The sequence below is a fragment of the Haematobia irritans genome, chromosome 5 (assembly GCF_050003625.1).
Source record: "Haematobia irritans isolate KBUSLIRL chromosome 5, ASM5000362v1, whole genome shotgun sequence".
In the NCBI taxonomy this organism is placed as follows: domain Eukaryota; kingdom Metazoa; phylum Arthropoda; class Insecta; order Diptera; family Muscidae; genus Haematobia; species Haematobia irritans.
The window spans coordinates 176,353,496-176,372,904 of record NC_134401.1 but is presented as its reverse complement, the minus strand read 5'-3'; the positions used below and the strand labels follow the sequence as shown (position 1 = coordinate 176,372,904).

Below are 19,409 nucleotides of genomic sequence, written 5' to 3'. Positions count from 1 at the left end.
TGGCTAGGTTTGGTCTTTTGTTTTTCGAAACGGGCAAAACTAAAACGGCTTTAGTATCATCGCTATTAATAACCACCACCTTATTATGATCTTCCACGCAGACATAAGCGCATAAATATCCACACATAGCCACCACAGCGAATTTCCTGTTGAAAATTTACTTTAAGGTTCGCAGCCACTAGCGTCATAATTGTGGAAATAGCCCTGAGATACACACCTATGTGTAAATTCTAGTGGTGAACAATAAAATCGCGCGTGCTTATGTGTTTGAGAAGATTTTCTAAACTCTCAGATGTTCCTCTGTCAGAATTCTAAAAGGTCGAGCTCCGCTTGAATGCTCACCGTATATTGTGGTGCTGATGGGAAACGATTATGACTACCCAACCGAACATAGAAGAGGTGTTAGATAGGTGATTCCTAATAACGCATTGTAGACGAATGATAACATCACTGACCAACGATGACTATAAGCCTTGCAGTCGTCGTTTTATTGCCATCTTGGGTGCTTTGTCTTTTTTATGAGCAACCAACTGCTATTAACATTTTAATTAACCCATTTCTCGACACTCATGCTTGCGTCATGCGGAAATCAACATTTGTGCTTTTGAATTGATGAAAACCTATGGTCACTCGAACTGAAGTAGCTCCCCCGCCGACGACTTGCCAGCAGAAGGCTATTTCTTCATTTAAATCACATTAATCCCCTTCCACAGTGACCAGACGGCAATCGAAAATGGAGACGTAATTAGGAATTTTATTTGGCCATCACCCTTGGATATTTCCCAAAAAATAAAACAAATGGAATATAGTCGTAATAAAAGTCGTGGTATCACAATGAGATTTTAATAGACATTCTAAACTGTGATGTTTTCAGCAGCACGATACTTGACTCAAACCTTCGCCAGATGCAATCGATTGCGGGCAATTAGAAAAGGAAGCGAAACGCTTACGAGTATCATGACGTTTACCATCAATTGCCTCTTGAATTGCTTCGAGTAAATCTTTAATTAAGACAGGCATCATTTTGAATTCTTATTTCCTATAAAAAAAGCACTCAAACTGAAGTGGCTCCCTAACTGTCGACTTACCATATGAAGGTTATTTCTTATTTTAAATTACACCATTCCCCCTCCAAATTCAGTTCATAGTGATACTACAGTTTTTCTGTTACAATAAACACTTTTGAATTTGAAAACAGCATAGCGAACGAATTTGATTTGAAATTTCTACGAGTTCAACCTTTTAACACAAATAAAATGTTCTTTCCAAATTTTTATTTTTGGCGTAAATAAGAAACTGACACATTTTGAGGCTTCGTAGTAATCACATTCCTTTCACAACCAGATGTATAGAATTGCTACTGTATACACGCTCCCAAAAAATCGCTTCTGTAACATATACTCCCAAACATATTTTGCTTCAAGCATATACATTTTTGGCTATTGCCCAAACATTTATATGTTTGATCTCTTCCAATATATAATATGTTTGAAAGCATATTGGTCTAAACAATATATGTTTGGGTAGTCTAAGTTCCAAACATTTTGTATTTTTCCATCCAAATTCAATAATGTTGTCTTCCAAAAAACAATATGTTATTATGTGAACATATAATATGTTTGGAAGCATTTTGCACCCAAAAATATTATATGCTTAAAAAAATTCTCCCAAACAATATTGTGCTCAAAATTTTATTTGTTTATTTATATATTTACAATCATAATGAATTATGAAAATAAACAGGTAATATAGGTGCTAACAACATAGGTTTTCGACCTGAATGCTCAAAATTTTGTTTCTGCCCAATTGTATATTCCCCCACATCTTTCTCACTTTCACGAGATTTTTTAGTTCTTAGCACCTTTTTCTGTAATACAAACATTGTAGAAGAAATTATTCAATTGTATGATTTTTTTTATTTTAATTTTACCTTTTGCCGGACGGGGATTCGAACAGCGGACCACACAGTTTGTAAGGATCAAAGAAGTAGCTGATCAAATGCCCAAGGAAAAATAAAATGCTAATTTTGTAATAACAAGCAACAACCACCAACTTAATTCAATATCGCTCCCTGTTAAATAGCGCTCCAAGCTACTAAACACATATATGTTTATAAGCTATTTCTAAATTAATATATGTTTGCATCCAAGCATATTATATTTACAAACATTTTATGTCCCAAACATAATATGTTCTAACATATTAACATATATGTCCCAAACATGTTATGCTAGTTTATGAACATTATATGCTTGCACTCAAAAATATTGTGTTTAAAAATTTGTGTTCCAAACATATAATGTTTATAGCCAAACATATGAAAAACAGTCTTTTTCATCCGTGTATGTTACTTACCCATTGATTCTTGTCGGATATGCTACAAAGCAAAAAACTATACTTATTATTACTTTAGCCTTATATGTACGCTTGTTGTATGTTCAAATAAATTATTTTACATATTTTTACAATTTTGATACGAACTTCTTGCACGCTCACAACAAATCGCTTCTGTAACATATACTCCCAAACATATTTTGCTTCAAGCATATACATTTTTGGGTATTGCCCAAACATTTATATGTTTGATCTCTTCCAATATATAATATGTTTGAAAGCATATTGGTCTAAACAATATATGTTTGGGGAGTCTAACTTCCAAACATTTTGTATTTTTGCATCCAAATTCAATAATGTTGTCTTCCAAAAAACAATATGTTATTATGTGAACATATAATATGTTTGGAAGCATTTTGCACCCAAAAATATTATATGCTTAAAAAAATTCTCCCAAACAATATTGTGCTCAAAATTTTATTTATTTATTTAGGTTTTCGACCTGAATGCTCAAAATTTTGTTTCTGCCCAATTGTATATTCCCCCACATCTTTCTCACTTCCACGAGATTTTTTAGTTCTTAGCACCTTTTTCTGTAATACAAACATTGTAGAAGAAATTATTCAATTGTATGATTTTTTTATTTTAATTTTACCTTTTGCCGGACGGGGATTCGAACAGCGGACCACACAGTTTGTAAGGATCAAAGAAGTAGCTGATGAATTGCCCAAGGAAAAATAAAATGTTAATTTTGTAATAACAAGCAACAACCACCAACTTAATTCAATATCGCTCCCTGTTAAATAGCGCTCCAAGCTACTAAACACATATATGTTTATAGGCTATTTCTAAATTAATATATGTTTGCATCCAAACATATTATATTTACAAACATTTTATGTCCCAAACATAATATGTTCTAACATATTAACATATATGTCCCAAACATGTTATGCTAGTTTTTCAACATTATATGCTTGCACTCAAAAATATTGTGTTTAAAAATTTGTGTTCCAAACATATAATGTTTATAGCCAAACATATGAAAACAGTCTTTTTCATCCGTGTGGATAAGAATATGAAGGGAATTGATATTCTTAAGTTATTGAGAAAAAATGCCAGGTTATTGTTTATATTCGAATTTACTATTCCGTTGTAAGAAGATAAATTAATATTAATATGTAGAACCGTAAATAATTTTTATTACTTTCAAACTAAAATAGGATTATACATACCCTTGGCTTTCAAAAGGTCCAATTATATTCCTAACCCAAACCACTACACTTGCACGGATGAAAAAGACTGTTTTTCATATGTTTGGCTATAAACATTATATGTTTGGAACACAAATTTTTAAACACAATATTTTTGAGTGCAAGCATATAATGTTCATAAACTAGCATAACATGTTTGGGACATATATGTTAATATGTTAGAACATATTATGTTTGGGACATAAAATGTTTGTAAATATAATATGCTTGGATGCAAACATATATTAATTTAGAAATAGCCTATAAACATATATGTGTTTAGTAGCTTGGAGCGCTATTTAACAGGGAGCGATATTGAATTAAGTTGGTGGTTGTTGCTTGTTATTACAAAATTAACATTTTATTTTTCCTTGGGCAATTGATCAGCTACTTCTTTGATCCTTACAAACTGTGTGGTCCGCTGTTCGAATCCCCGTCCGGCAAAAGGTAAAATTAAAATAAAAAAAATCATAAAATTGAATAATTTCTTCTACAATGTTTGTATTACAGAAAAAGGTGCTAAGAACTAAAAAATCTCGTGGAAGTGAGAAAGATGTCGGGGAATATACAATTGGGCAGAAACAAAATTTTGGGCATTCAGGTCGAAAACCTATGTTGTTAGCACCTATATTACCTGTTTATTTTCATAATTCATTATGATTGTAAATATATAAATAAATAAATAAAATTTTGAGCAAAATATTGTTTGGGAGAATTTTTTTAAGCATATAATATTTTTGGGTGCAAAATGCTTCCAAACATATTATATGGTCACATAATAACATATTGTTTTTTGGAAGACAACATTATTGAATTTGGATGCAAAAATACAAAATGTTTGGAACTTAGACTACCCAAACATATATTGTTTAGACCAATATGCTTTCAAACATATTATGTATTGGTAGAGATCAGACATATAAATGTTTGGGCAATACCCAAAAATGTATATGCTTGAAGCAAACTATGTTTGGGAGTATATGTTACAGAAGCGATTTTTTGTGAGGGTGTGTCTACTGTTTACATTTTTAAACTAGTACGTTTTGCAAGTAAAAGTTAGAGTTAGTCTCTAAAGTTATTGTTGAAGAACCAACTACCTTTTTGGATATATACTTCCAATATCAGAGTGTGGCTATAGGGATATTTGTGTATTAGTGACAATAAGAGCTACGTAAAATGGTATATTTATGGCCCAGCAAAACAATTTGGAAGTTCTTCCAAAGTCAAAACTTCAAAAGCACTTCCAGAGGATGCACTCCCAAAGATGTTCTTTATTTTAACTACACAGGAAGTTCTTTTAATTTAATTTTTATAACTCGCTGTTTTCCTATTTTTAATGTCTAATTGACTGAATTTTGATGAGAGCTACGTAAAATGGTATATTTATGGTCCAGCAAAGCAATTTGGAAATTCTTCCAAAGTCACAACTTTAAAAGCACTTCCAGAAGATGCACTCCTAAAGATGTTCGTTATTTTAACTACACAGGAAGTTCTTTTAATTCAATTGTTGTCACTCGCTTTTTTCTTATTTTTAATGAGTAATTTTGACTTTTTTGTTTCAAAAAGTTTAAAAACAGAGTAAGAATTAATAAAATTGTACAAATTATTTAAATTTTGACAAAAAAATGCTAAATCAAATCAAGAAATATTACGAATTTTCAAAATATTTAGGTTAAACGTTTCAGGCTAGCGTTAGAATGCATTAAAAATGATAAAAAAAAATATAAAAAGTATTTATTTCGCAAAATATGACAACACTTTTTAATTCAAATCCAAAACACTGAATTCGGATCAGTGGACATCAGTCCTGTGACAAGCCCGTGTTAAATTCATCGCTTCTGCGCCAAATGTGCACTACTTCCGGATCCAAAAAGAACATTTTCACTACTTTTTTTGCTGGGGGAGAAGATGCAATTAGAAATCAAAAATGTAACTAGTTCTTTTCACATCCATGAAAAAGACGTCAACCTTTGCCCAATTCTATAACATAAACATGGCAAACGATGGTCTTTTGTCTAAAATTTAATTTCGCAGGAGAGAATCATTTTTTTGTGTGTAATGTTGTTACTGCTTGCCATGTCCACTGTAGTTTGGATGGCGTTTATTGTGAAATGCAATGAGGCTTCCAACCAATTCGCGTGGAAATGCTAATTTGTGTAAAGCTCAGATATTATCATAGAAGCCATAATTTTTATGTGTGAATTTACACAATTTGAAATTCCGCAAAAGTGATTCCAATACCGGGTTCCCCTATTTTATTGTTTATTCTCTGTTTAGTAATTTCCCCTTTGGGTGCACCAATTTCAATGAAATGTAGCATTAATGCATACAAATGGCGTTTTCTCACAGTTTTTGATGTTTTCACTAATAATCCTCAGATTACACTTCAGAACAAATCATATTTGCGCAGCAACAGCAGGTAATCATAAAACAATAATTATGACCGTATCCGATATGTGAAGCTGACTTCTCATCGAAGATAGTCCGCCAAACAAACCAAACAGAAGCATGCAATATAGGTGTTTATTGTTTGTATAATTTCACTGTCAGATGTGTTCGTTGATTCATGTGACCACCACAGCAGACATAACAAATTTACTCGCGCCATCCAAGATTCGCGTAGACTTTATTATTTGAAGGAAAATTCCAATTTCACGCTGGAGAAACGAGAACCACATTAGTGTTTGAATTATCCATCGATGGACAAATAAATATCCAGCAACGATTTATTTGTTAAGCGATGACGAGATTACACAGAAGAAACAATAAAAATAAATAATGATAAATGCCATTGGAATTGGTGTGTATGGCTTTTCTTAAAAAAGCGGTTGAGGCGTCAATAGAGCTCCCACGCAATTCATTATGGAATGATTGTTGGATCATGTCGTGAGTGTAACCACGAATCTGGAATACTTAAAAATGACGCCATGCATATGATAGTTTTATGTTCGTTCTTTATGTGTTCATTGACACGTAAATTCCCGTAAAAATGTTGACTAATAACACTAAGCAACTATAACACAAAATTCTTGACAATGCCAGTAATGTTGGGAGCGCAAATTAAAAATGGTTGATTTGTTCAATTGTTTGAGAATTTACCCAATTTTTGGCATCCTTATAAGATCGAAAATGTTGATCAGTCAGGTCATGCATCATCGATTGGAACAAGTGGTAACCCTCTTAAATAAATCTAAATAAACAAGTTGCCACTTTTTGTCGTAAGTGAACTTCGTTTGACCTGTAAGAAATAATTTGAACAACAATGCAAAACATTTCGTTTCCAAGAAAAGAAATTAAGTGTTTGCGTGTACGACCAAGAATAACCTTGTGACAAATTTTAATGATATCGAAAGCAAATAAGGATACAATGAAAGCAGAAGTGGACAGTCACGGTCGCCTCAATTTTATCCACATCTGGGAGGTGTCCATTTATGAGAGGTTAACTTTAATAAGGTAGTATGCAAAGGTCTCACGACAATTGTTCACATTTGAGAGGTGTTCGCTTTTCAGAGTGTCCAAGATTGAGAGGTTTTGCTGTATATCGCCATATTTGTGAAAATCAATCAATATATATTTATATATGTATATCAAAGACAATAAACCTTAGAAGACGGGAAATTGGCTTGCGTCATGCCAAATGTTGCATTGGCGCTAGGTCCATACATGTTTGCAATTTTTTTATTTGCGTTTTTTAAATGAAAAACTTAAATTTTTGAATTGAAAAATGTTAAATTTTGGGCAATAAAGTAAAAGTTATATTTTCCCGTTTGTTCCAAGATATTTTTTATTTTATTTTAATGTGTCGAACCAAACGCGTAAACGACAAGTAGGGACCTAGTGCCGCCATTGGTTTGATGTTCTCAGCAGCCAATTTCCCATCTTGTAAAGTGTATTGTCTTTGATGTATATAAACTACATCAATCACCCAGAAAAAAGTGACCCCTTCTTTAAGTTAAAATGAACTCATTGTGAAGAAAGTTGAACTTCGTATAGCGCCAAAGACATTTTTATTTGTTTGAACGATGTGATTTTCGTAGAAATTAGGTATAATGCATTCCATATATTAGTTAACATTTTCCTATATTTATGTACCACTATACTACAGAATGAAAAAAATTAACTGATTTGAATTCATATATGGAATGATTTTATTGAAATTTTTTCATTCATTTGGACAAATCTTACATATTTGTGGTAAAACTTTTACTTCATAATTAGAACTGCTTACCTTCGTTTTTAAATATAATTTTATTTATTTATATAAGCAATTTTATCTTCAATAAAAGACAAGTTTTATATATATATATATATATATATATATATATATATATATATATATATATATATATATATATATATATATATATATATATATATATATATATATATATATATATATATATATATATATATATATATATATATATATATATATATATATATATATATATATATATATATATATATATATATATATATATATATATATATATATATATATATATATATATATATATATATATATATATATATATATATATATATATATATATATATATATATATATATATATATATATATATATATATTAAGAATCAACAGCATCGACTGTCCTTGAAATATTAGTTTATTATTCCACTATTTTCAATTTCCATGTGATCAACTGTAAAACGCACTTTTTCTTCTTCTTCTTGTACTTTTCACTTTTAATAAGTTGCTGCCTTACGATTTTGTCCTCCTTTTAGAATTTCAATACCTACAAATATAAAAAATCATAAACCATTTTTGATACAAAAGGTTAGCGTCACCGAATATTACCTGATAATTGAAGATTCCAAAATGAAGACAAATGAAATGAACATTGATAGATTTATTTTCAAAAAACGAACATTTTTTCACTAATTTAAAATAACAAATATTTTATATATTTTATTTGTTATTTATTATATTATTTTACCATATTATTTTTTAACAATCTCTCCGTATACCACAACAACGCGATTCCAACTAAAAAAACAACCCACGCGCAAACATATCGATTACACCCACGCGCAAACACATCGATTACGATGACAGGTATCGATTACAGGTAGACAATAGAAATATAGGAAAATTTCCTATATTCTAACAAGTGTGTTTCCTTAAGTTTTGAAAGGATTGCATACTTCTTAGTATGAATGAACTAAAATATTTTTCTATGCCAAGTTTTGTTCGTATGTATGAAAAACTTTCTATTATAAAGGAAGTCGCAATTATCATTTTATAAGAAATTTTACTAATTTTGAGGAAACTTGGTTTTAGTTCGGATTTTGTTTATTTTTACGAATGCTTTGTTATCGGTGAATAAAATTTTCTTGTTCAGTAGTAAATTCTTATACCCAGCGAAGAAAACAGTATGAGTAAAATTCCATGCCTTATTCTAGTTAATGAACTATTCCTAACTGCTTCCAGTTTAGGATTTTTTTACTGAAACGAGTAAATTTTATTATTTCTCACAAAAATTTACCTTAATGGAAATAAAATGGATAAACTACATTGATGAAAAAAATTTCCTTTTGTTTCGAAGGCACTTTTTTCTGGGTGATTGCTTCCGTTTGTTTATTTTTGCATCCATCATGGCATAATCCGCGAAAACAATCTACAAATAGCGAAAATATATCAACAGACTCGAAATTATGCTACCGTTACAATGACCACTAAAGGTTCACTTCAGACATTTCGTTTTGATTTTAATATTAATATTGTAATAAATTGCTTTGAGTAATGCTTTCCATATTTGGCCGAGGAAATAAATCAGAAAAACATATGTGAACTGAATATCCATATCTATTAAGGGCTAAAATAAAATGAGTACTTTCAATGTGAGATAAATAAACGAGAAAACATATCCACTTCAAATGTCCTTCTGAAAATACCAGCAGAACTCTTTTCTTACTTACTTGCTTAAGTCTTCCTACACCTACATTAGGTTGAACGGCCAATGAATTTGACATGTCTATTTGAGGGGGAGAGGCCTTGCCCATTCCACCGTTGACATGCAATTCTATGCTCACATTAACATTAAACTGTCAATAAATAAATTGCCATATTAATCAATGACAACAAATATAAATATGTAAATAAATACATAAATGATCGTATCAATATCGGCGACAGCGCACTTGGCAGACAGCAGCTTCTCAGCATCACCACACCACCAAATGGAACGCCATATAAAAGCGATACAATCTTGAATCAAACAAAATAGACAAAACGCTCAACAGCAACAAAGAACTATAAAGCATCATCCATACATCCATTCCTTTTTGTTGAGTGAACATCTACATACATATATATATATCTATTGAATGTTATTCTTTTTCCATTTTTTACTGTAGCCGGTGACGATCGTAGCTTTAGTAAAGCCTGAGTCTAATTAGAGTTCTGAAGGTGTAAATAATTGATCTTTGGCTGCCGACCATTTAACCAGTATTTTGGTGAATTGAATGAACTGGCATGCATATCTGGGCAAAAACAATTTTTTCATCCGAATGTAATGCATCGTCATCATGTATCAGAAGTGTAGAACAAATTGTCAGAAACTTAGTTGCATTTTTCTCCGAAAACACATTATAAATAATAGGGTGGGTATAATCGCAATCGCAATAGGGTATCCCAGAGGTCTTCTTTTTGTTCAAATTGCCAATTGATGACTATAACACAGATTATTCCTCAAAGCTAATATTTATATCTAACAGATTTTTCTTAGAGACATGAAAGTTTATAAAATAGTTTCAAATTTATTTCGAAATTTCCGAATTCTATTGCCTACAACCAGAAAAATGTGAACCATGAAAGAACCATCATGAAAGAAAATGTAGTTCTATTTTAGAAAATTTGAACTAAAATATTTTACTAATTGCAACATGACACAATTAAGTTTATAATTTTTTTCAAATTGAAGAAAATTTTTTAAAAATAAAAATGTTTCTTTTGTTGTTTAAGACAATTTCATATTTTGAAGGAAAATATTGTAGTTGAAATGTCTTTAGAGCTATATGAAGTTCAACACAAACACAAGTTTAGGAAAATTTATTCATTTCAGAAACATGTGTACAAAGTTTAACCCTTAATAACGTGCGCATTCTTTTAAGATACAAAGAGAAAAGATGCTAACATCCTAAAATTTTAACTGAATTCAATTTTTAAAATATGTTTTTCCCGGAAATTTTGTAGAACTTCTGAGTAATTTGCAGTCAAAACTGAAAATCAAATTTTGACAAAAAAAATTGTATTTGTGAATTGTAAAAACTGTTTTTTTTTTTTTTAAGATACAACCTCTATTTATAAAAAAACATAAATTATTTGTTGTATGCAAATGTTAGTTTTTAATCATTTTGTATATTATATTGTTTTAGGAAGAATCGGTTATCTTGTGCATTTAAGGGTTTAAACATTTTAGGAAAAATATTAAATATTTTCACATTTAATAAAATTTTGTACTTCATTTTATACAACTTTTTTTTCATTTATAGTTTATTGAAGGACACATTGAAGTAAGCAAAAAAAATTGGCTAAAATCAACCAATTTTCACGAACTAAAATAAACTTAAATCAGCTATAAAAATTTGGTTCACTTTTTTGGAGGTTTATTCATAATAATTTACTGTAGATTTATCGAAGGAATTTGTATGGTAATAGTACGTTTAAAATTTACGTTAACTTTATATATGTCTATCTGTAGATCACATTGTTAGTATATGTCAAAAGGAAAAGACCATTTTTTTGTGATAGCAATTCTTGAATCATACCCAACGCAACTGTTTAATTCGATACATCCCATTACACATGGAAACGACATACAAATATGTGACGTTTTGCTTCTCTATATTAAATTATTATTTGGCTGACCAAAAGTGTTGTTTTTTTATTACTGACGTGTGTCAAATTCAGAATCTCAAAACATTTATTGTGGCCAAAATCTACCACATACCACTGTACAAAATCGAACAGAGAGTGTTAAATCAGACCTGCGAATGATGCTCGAACTGTATGCTATGCTGCAGTGGTACTTCTTCTGTCATGTTCATGTGCATTTTGTGGAGATTATGAAAAAAACGAGGCATATAAACATAAAACATATACTGTAGCCACCATCGCAGGTCGTTGAAGAGTACCAATACTTATTTACATCCCTAATGCGCTTTACAGACTATCAGTTATTCCGGACGGAATGTCGGTGTTTGTAAAGATTCTTACAGTGTGTCGGATCGATACGACTTGTCGGCGATGACTAAATAATCGGTAAATGTGTTATCGATCCCACACCCTCAAAAAAAATCGCTTCTTTAACATATGTTCCAAACATATTTTGCAGGAAGCACATATATTATTGGATACTGCCGAATCATTAATATGTTTGTTGTATGTGAACATATTATATGTTTGGAAGCATTTTGGGCCCAAAAATATTACATGCTTGGAAGAATTTTTCCCAAAGACGGTTGTGCTCATTCCCTAACATACTCGGTTTTTTCACTTCCACGAAATATTTTAATTCTTGGCACCTTTTTCTGTAATACAAATAATGTTGAAGAAATTATTCACTTTTAATTTTTTTTAAATTTTACCTTTCGCCTGCACGGATAATCGAACCGAGGACCATACAGTTTGTAAGCCAACACACTATCCACTGGGCTACGTAGCAGTTATAGTCACCAGCAGATAATTATCCTTATACGTTACATTTATATAGCATAGTTTGCAGCGCCCACGAGCCCATGCAAACATAACATTATTTAACAGAAACATACATTTGTTTGCCACGTGGAGCAGTGGTTAGCATGTGCGCCTTGCATGCAAAGGGTCGTGCGTTCAATCCCTGCTCCGACCGAACCCTTTTTTTTTTAATTTACACATTTATATTTATACTATATTAAATTTTTATAATGAAACTTCGAAATGTGGGTTATTAAAGATTTATATTCAGTAACAGTGCTTGATATAAACGAAATTGACTGATTTTTGGATAAAATATTATTTTTTATTGCAAAAATAAAAATTTTGTAACAAAAAACTGTTTTTGGTACAAAACTTTAAAATTTGGAAGGAATTCAAAAACTCTAACAAAAGAAGAACGTGGAGTCGAGTAAAAACATACATAAATAATTTTATAATATAAACATAAATTTATTTAGGCGTGAACAGTTTTTTACTAGCATTTAACACCATCGGTCTAAAATGCCTTTTATTTTTCTTTAATAATTCATTTTAAAGAAAATAAACTGTTTAAATTGTTTTAGCTGCAAAACTCGAACTTAATGCCCGATTTTATATTTGAAGGTGTCCGTCAACACCTCTTGGACTACTTATTAATAAAGAGGAACTAAACTTTGTTTTTCTACATTTTACTGTGTAATTTTTCACTATTTCCTCCTTATTTCATTTTACTGTCCCAACTCTAAAAAGAGTATAGTGCCCTTTCGTTATTTTTATGAAGACCCCTGATTTCTTTTAACGAACCAAGAAAAAAATTGTGCCCATAATGCCAAAATGATAAACAAAACACATGTCCATACATACATAAAATGCTGCTCTCAAGGCGAAAACACATGCTTTTTTTTAAATGTCTATTCTCTTGGTTCCGAATGTACATTCTCTTTATTCAAATTAAATAATATTTAGTCTTAAGCATATCAAATTTTTGGCCTTATCATAAAACAGTTTTCCGAAACAACATACCAGCGGTTTCACAGAAATTGTTCTCTTTTGATTCTTTCGCTGTGTTATGTTGATATCTTTCGTCAACTCTCCCGGTTTCCATCTCTGTTTCTTTCTCTATACTCTCGCTGTTGCTTTGAATAAAATATCACAACATATGTATGTTTAGTCGAAATTTGTAAATTTATATATGTTTGCATTCACACATATGATTTTTATGAAACATTCATGCCCCAAACATAATATATTCTAACATATTAACATAGATGTCCCAAACATTTAGTATTTGTTTAGGAACATTACATGTTTGCACTTAAATATATTGTGTTTTAAAATTGTGCCCGAAACACATTTTGTTTATATCGGAACACATGAAAAACATATTTTTCTAAAAGTGCATAAACATGCAGCAGTATCGATTATGCCTTCGGACTTAACTTATAATGTGCACAATATATGGGATATGTTCGGCACGAGCACTGTCGTCCAGAATAACTGATAGTGTGTAAAGCGCATTAGTAAAGCTAGTACTGGGTGCTTCATCATTGGGAACAGCTTCCAATTTTTTTGCTGGGAAGTACCACATACAACTGATGGTATTAAATCAGACCTCAGATGCTCGAACACTATGCGATGCTGGAGCGTTACTTCTTCTGTCATGTTTGTTTGTGGATATCATGGAAATAACGAGGCATATAAACATAAAACATATCGAGTCATGCCTCTCAGAAGGGGACAGCCACGGTCGCCCCCATTTTGTCCACATTTGGGATGTGTCCGCTTCTCAGAGTGCCTACACTGAAAAAACAGTGAACCCACCAGAAAAGAAAACTTTCGATTAATTTTAGTAAATTTTAACTAAACAGTATTACAAATGCTGGTATCACGCCGATATCTCAAAACTAAGTAAATATTTTTCAACAAATTCAAGAACATTTATTAGACATAATTAAGTTTTTTCATTTGTTAAAGAAAATTTTGTAGTTTGAAGGAAAAAATTGGAGTTCAAAATTGCAAGAATGACTTTAGTGACATACGAAGTTCATGAATAATGAACTATGTTGTGAGAAATACGAATTTAGTAAATCTTTATGCTTAATTTATGTATAATTTTTTCCCCATTTTTTAGTTAATTTAACTAACGTACGCAAAAAATTATTTGAGTGAAAGAAACTTTCTCCAAACATAATAATTCCATGAACTAAAATAAAGTTAAATTGGATTTAGTGAAATAGAGAGTTCACTTTTTTGAGTGTACTCAGAAGTGTTTAGAAGACCGATTAACAAGTGTCGGAAGAGGCATTTTCCCAGTATTAAAGAAAGTTTATAATTGACTTCCAAACATATTTTTGATGTTGATGAATGCAAGCTTATTTATCAACATAAAAAATATGTCTCTCAAGCAGAGCACCATTCTCATTTAGTTTTCTCACTGTGTTACGTTGATGTTTTTGTTATCTATCTCCACTCCATCACCATATTTATCTCTCTTTCACTATCTGACGTTTCTAAACACATATAATACGAAAATTCTGAATTTATATATGTTTGCATCCAGAGATATTTAAGAAAATGTGATGTTCCAAACATAATATGTTCTAATACATTAACATATATGTCCCAAACATGTTTTACTAGTTTATGAACATTATATGCTTGCACTTAAAAATAATGTAACGAATCATATGAAAAACGAGAAGAGTATAATGTTTACCCATACTACTTAAGAAAGCCATATATATTTTTTGTAATAAACATAGCTTTGAGCTGTTTCCGTTTCCTGTAAATTTATTATTTGATGGTTATATTAATTTTCTACGAATATTAATTTTCTTAGAAAGAAGAATTGCAATGTTATATATTATTAGTGACAATTTTTTGGGTGTATAAATATCCCTTCAATTGTAAATGTGTCGGATTTTAAATGTTTTGTCAAAATTTTATTTCTGCAGAAAATTTAAGTACCTTTTAGTTGAACAGGAATATTTTGCAAAATCTACCAAAACATCAAAATTTCTACCAATCTACCAAACAGTAAGAAATCTATCATTTTTGGTAGAATTCTACCAACTGCATTAACCGTGATCCAGTTATGAGAGATTGATTTTTGTGTTAATATAGCAAACGTCTTTCAACAATTGTTTACTTCTGAGAGGCTTGCCGATTGTCTAAGTTTGAGAAGTTTCACTGTATATTCTATGTATTGGTCGATTTTAATAAACTACAAAAGAGCTCAAAGTACTAATTTCAGAAATTTCTGGAAAACTGAACTACCTAAAACTAGAATTAAATTGAAGTTCAATACTTGTTACAAAATACAAGCTACTTTTTTTTCTGTGTAATAAGAAAATTAACAAATTAAATTTGTATATATTACATATAAATCCAAAGGTACATTTGCTTTTATGTCGTTATTTTTTTTTTTGGCGTAATTGACGGATCTCGCCATGCTACAAAGCAGCTCCTTTTCAATCAGCATCCTACCTTCACCAGAACTCTCGAAAAAGACATCTACTCTTTCTTAATTACATGAACAGTTGCTGTAACTATTATTTATTTATATTGTGTTGAGGGAGGTCAATTGCAATCCCGCGCACAATGCACAGGGGTCGAATGGTGCATGCGGCCTAACATTTGTCGGTTTTCGGATGCCCGGTGGCATTTGTTGGGCTGTGGCGGACTCTGAATGTAAAGTGTTACAACCAGTCTCCGAGAATTAACGTCCAAACATTCGGATTGCCAATGACAGATCATTTATTAGTTGTGTTGCATCGTTTTTTACGATGTTGTTCTTCTGTATGGTTTTCGGTTAACCTTTTTAACCCGTTTTTAATTAACTTACGGGCGTTTGTTTAAATGGCCAAATAGGAGAGCCACCAAACATAGAATGGTTATTAATTGTTGTTACACTCAGTGGTCACAAACGAACACACAAAGCAAAACCTAGACACTCAGAATTATGTACCAACTAAAATAGCACTGTTGTCATACAAAACAATTTTTGCAACGGATGAATAAGTGAGGATAGGGGGCCTGGCAGATATATTCTTGGCACAAATAAGGCGGACACTGCACTGGCTTCTCTTCTCAATTATATTGCAATGGATTGGGTTGTTAGATTTAATTACCATGGAAATGCTCTGAAAGATTGATGATGTGAATTTGACTATGTGTTCAACAGTAGGTCATTTTACGTTATCTGTCAAACATGAGCCTAAAGTTTAAAAAAAAGTTGTATGTAACGTGTTTGAGAACAACAGGAGATATTTCTTTTATATTGCAATGGCATCACTTTTCTTATCTGACCTATTTTCTTTATTACTTCTAGAATTGCGCTCCTGAAGGCAATGTATGCTGTACCTATAATCCACCCACACCCGAACCAACTACACCAATCCCATATAACACCTGTTCAACGAATATGGCTTGTGTATCTCCCCGAGATTGCCGTAATGGTGAGATTCTCAGCAACGCTGTTGTCAACTTGGAGGTAAGTTCTATGACTTATTAATGATGAGGAAATTAAATAGCTTGGGGATAGATTTAAATTTTTTTGAAGTTGTACGAGGGCAGTTCGGAAACTTCTTAGCCTAGCACAAAAGGTAAGGTTACGGCAACGGTTTTTTGGGACTTCAAAGGTATTTTATTGATTGACTATCTGCAAAAGGGCAAAACAATAAATTCAGAGTACTATTGCAACTTTTTGGATCAATTAAATGTACAAATTCGAGAAAAACGTCCTGGCTTAAAACACAAATAAATATAAAATAAGTTTTCATCAAGACAACGCACCAGCGCACAAGAGTGTTTTAACAATGGCTAAAATCAAGGAATTAAAGTACGAGTTGCTTGACCACCCACCTTATTCTCCTGATTTAGCTCCCAGTGACTTTTACTTGTTCCCAAATCTAAAAAAATTCCTGGCAAGCGTTTTACCTCAAATGAAGATGCAATTACATTTCTAAACCACTATTTTGAAGACATTGAGGAAAACTATTTTAATCAAGGGATAGAATTGCTAGAAAAGCGTTGGACTAAGTGTATTGAAGTTTCAGGAGATTATATTGAAAAATAAAAATATTTTTGAAAAACTAACTATTCTCTTTCATTGATAGGCTAAGAAGTTTCCGAACCGCCCTCGTATTCTTACCTAATACTAATTTCCACAATGCGTTTTGGCATATTCGAAGTTGCGTTGCTTTGATGGTGCACCAGCTAGCTGTTCGTCATGTAATTACGAATTCAGCGCAAGAAGGAGTCTAAAGCTCAGTACTATGTGTAGTTTTCAAGCTGAAAACTAGCTTGTTTTCACGGTTATTTTTTTTTTAATTAATTAGTTTAGAAATACAAAATTATTTGCAATCATACCTTGGATCTTTTCCATCGATTATTTAGCAAAACTTGATCAAAGTATAATCGTCTTCTAAATATATTTGTACTATTAATTTAGTTTTTTGGTGGAAAAATCGAACATACTCGTAGTACTCACCTTAACAGACAAAATACCTTGCGCAACTAAGTTTTTTTTTATTTACAAAAAAAAAAAAAACAAGTATATACAGCACTAAATTCGGCCGGGCCGAATCTTATATATGGTTCTATACCAAAACATGGACCGATACTCACCATTTTTGGCACACCTCTTTATGGTCATAAAATACCTCTAGATTTCAAATTTCAGGCAAATTGAATAAAAACTACGATTTCTATAAGCCCAAGACCCCAAATCGGGAGGTCGGTTTATATGGGGACTATATCAAAACCTGATCCGATATAGCCCATCTTCGAACTTGACCTGCCTGCAGACAAAAGGCGAGTTTGTGCAAAATTTTAGCACGATTGCTTCATTATTGAAGACTGTAGCGTGATTACAACAGACAGACAGACGGACATCGTTATATCGTCTTAGAATTTCTCCAAGAATATATATATATATATATATATATATATATATATATATATATATATATATATATATATATATATATATATATATATATATATATATATATATATATATATATATATATATATATATATATATATATATATATATATATATATATATATATATATATATATATATATATATATATATATATATATATATATATATATATATATATATATATATATATATGATCAAGAATATATATATTTATATACTCGGAAATCGATATTTCGATGTGTTACAAACGGAATGACAAACTTATTATACCCCCGTCACCATTCTATGGTGGTGGGTATAACAATTACAAATCAACGCAACGTCTTCGAAATAAATATTAGCCTATATTTGAATGTTTTTAACTTTAATCTACACCCTCAAAAAAAATCGCTTCTGTAACATATACTCCCAAACACATTTTGCTTCAAGCATATAAATTTTTGGGTATTGCTCAAACATTTATATATTTGATTTCTTCCAATATAGGTTAGGTTAAAGTGGCAGCCCGATTAAATTTCAGGCTCACTTAGACTATTCAATCCATTGTGATTCCTCCAATATATATGTTTGAAAGCATATTGGTCTAAACAATATAATATGTTTGGGTAGTCTAAGTTCCAAACATTATGTATTTTTCCATCCAAATTCAATAATGTTGTCTTCCAAAAAACTATATGTTATTATTTGAATATTATATATGTTTGGAAATATTTTGAACCCAAAAATGCTTAGAAGAATTTTTTTCCAAAGAAGATTGTGCTCAAAAATTTTTTTCTGCCTAATTGTATATGCCCTCACATTTTTCTCACGTCCACGAGTTTTTTTAGTTCTTAGCACCTTTTTCTGTAATACAAACAAATTATTCAATTTTATAATTTTTTTAAATTTTACCTTTTGCCGGACGGGGATTCGAACAGCGGACCACACAGTTTGTAAGCCAGCACACTATCCACTGGGCTGTAGCTGTTATGGTCATCAAGAGATAATTATCGTTATAAATTATATTTATATAGCATAGCTTGCGGCGCCCACGAGCCGATGCAAACATAACATTGTTTAACAACATAACATTGTTAAACATACATTTGTTGGCGACGTGGATCAGTGGTTGGTACATCCGCCTTGCATGCCAAGGGTCCTGGATTCGATCCCTGCTTCGACCGACACCATTTTTT

At 31.2% G+C, this 19,409-nt stretch overlaps 1 protein-coding gene across 3 annotated transcripts in view; it reads left to right on the top strand.

Annotated features, from left to right (window-relative positions):
• The window catches only part of scaf (inactive serine protease scarface), an 81,539-nt gene that overhangs the window by 43,511 nt on the left and 18,619 nt on the right, over window positions 1–19,409 (top strand). For all 3 annotated transcript variants that reach the window (XM_075310026.1, XM_075310025.1, XM_075310024.1), the window contains exon 3: window positions 16,615–16,776. In XM_075310026.1, coding sequence (XP_075166141.1) covers window positions 16,615–16,776 — 162 coding nt within the window. The remainder of the gene's footprint in view (window positions 1–16,614; window positions 16,777–19,409) is intronic.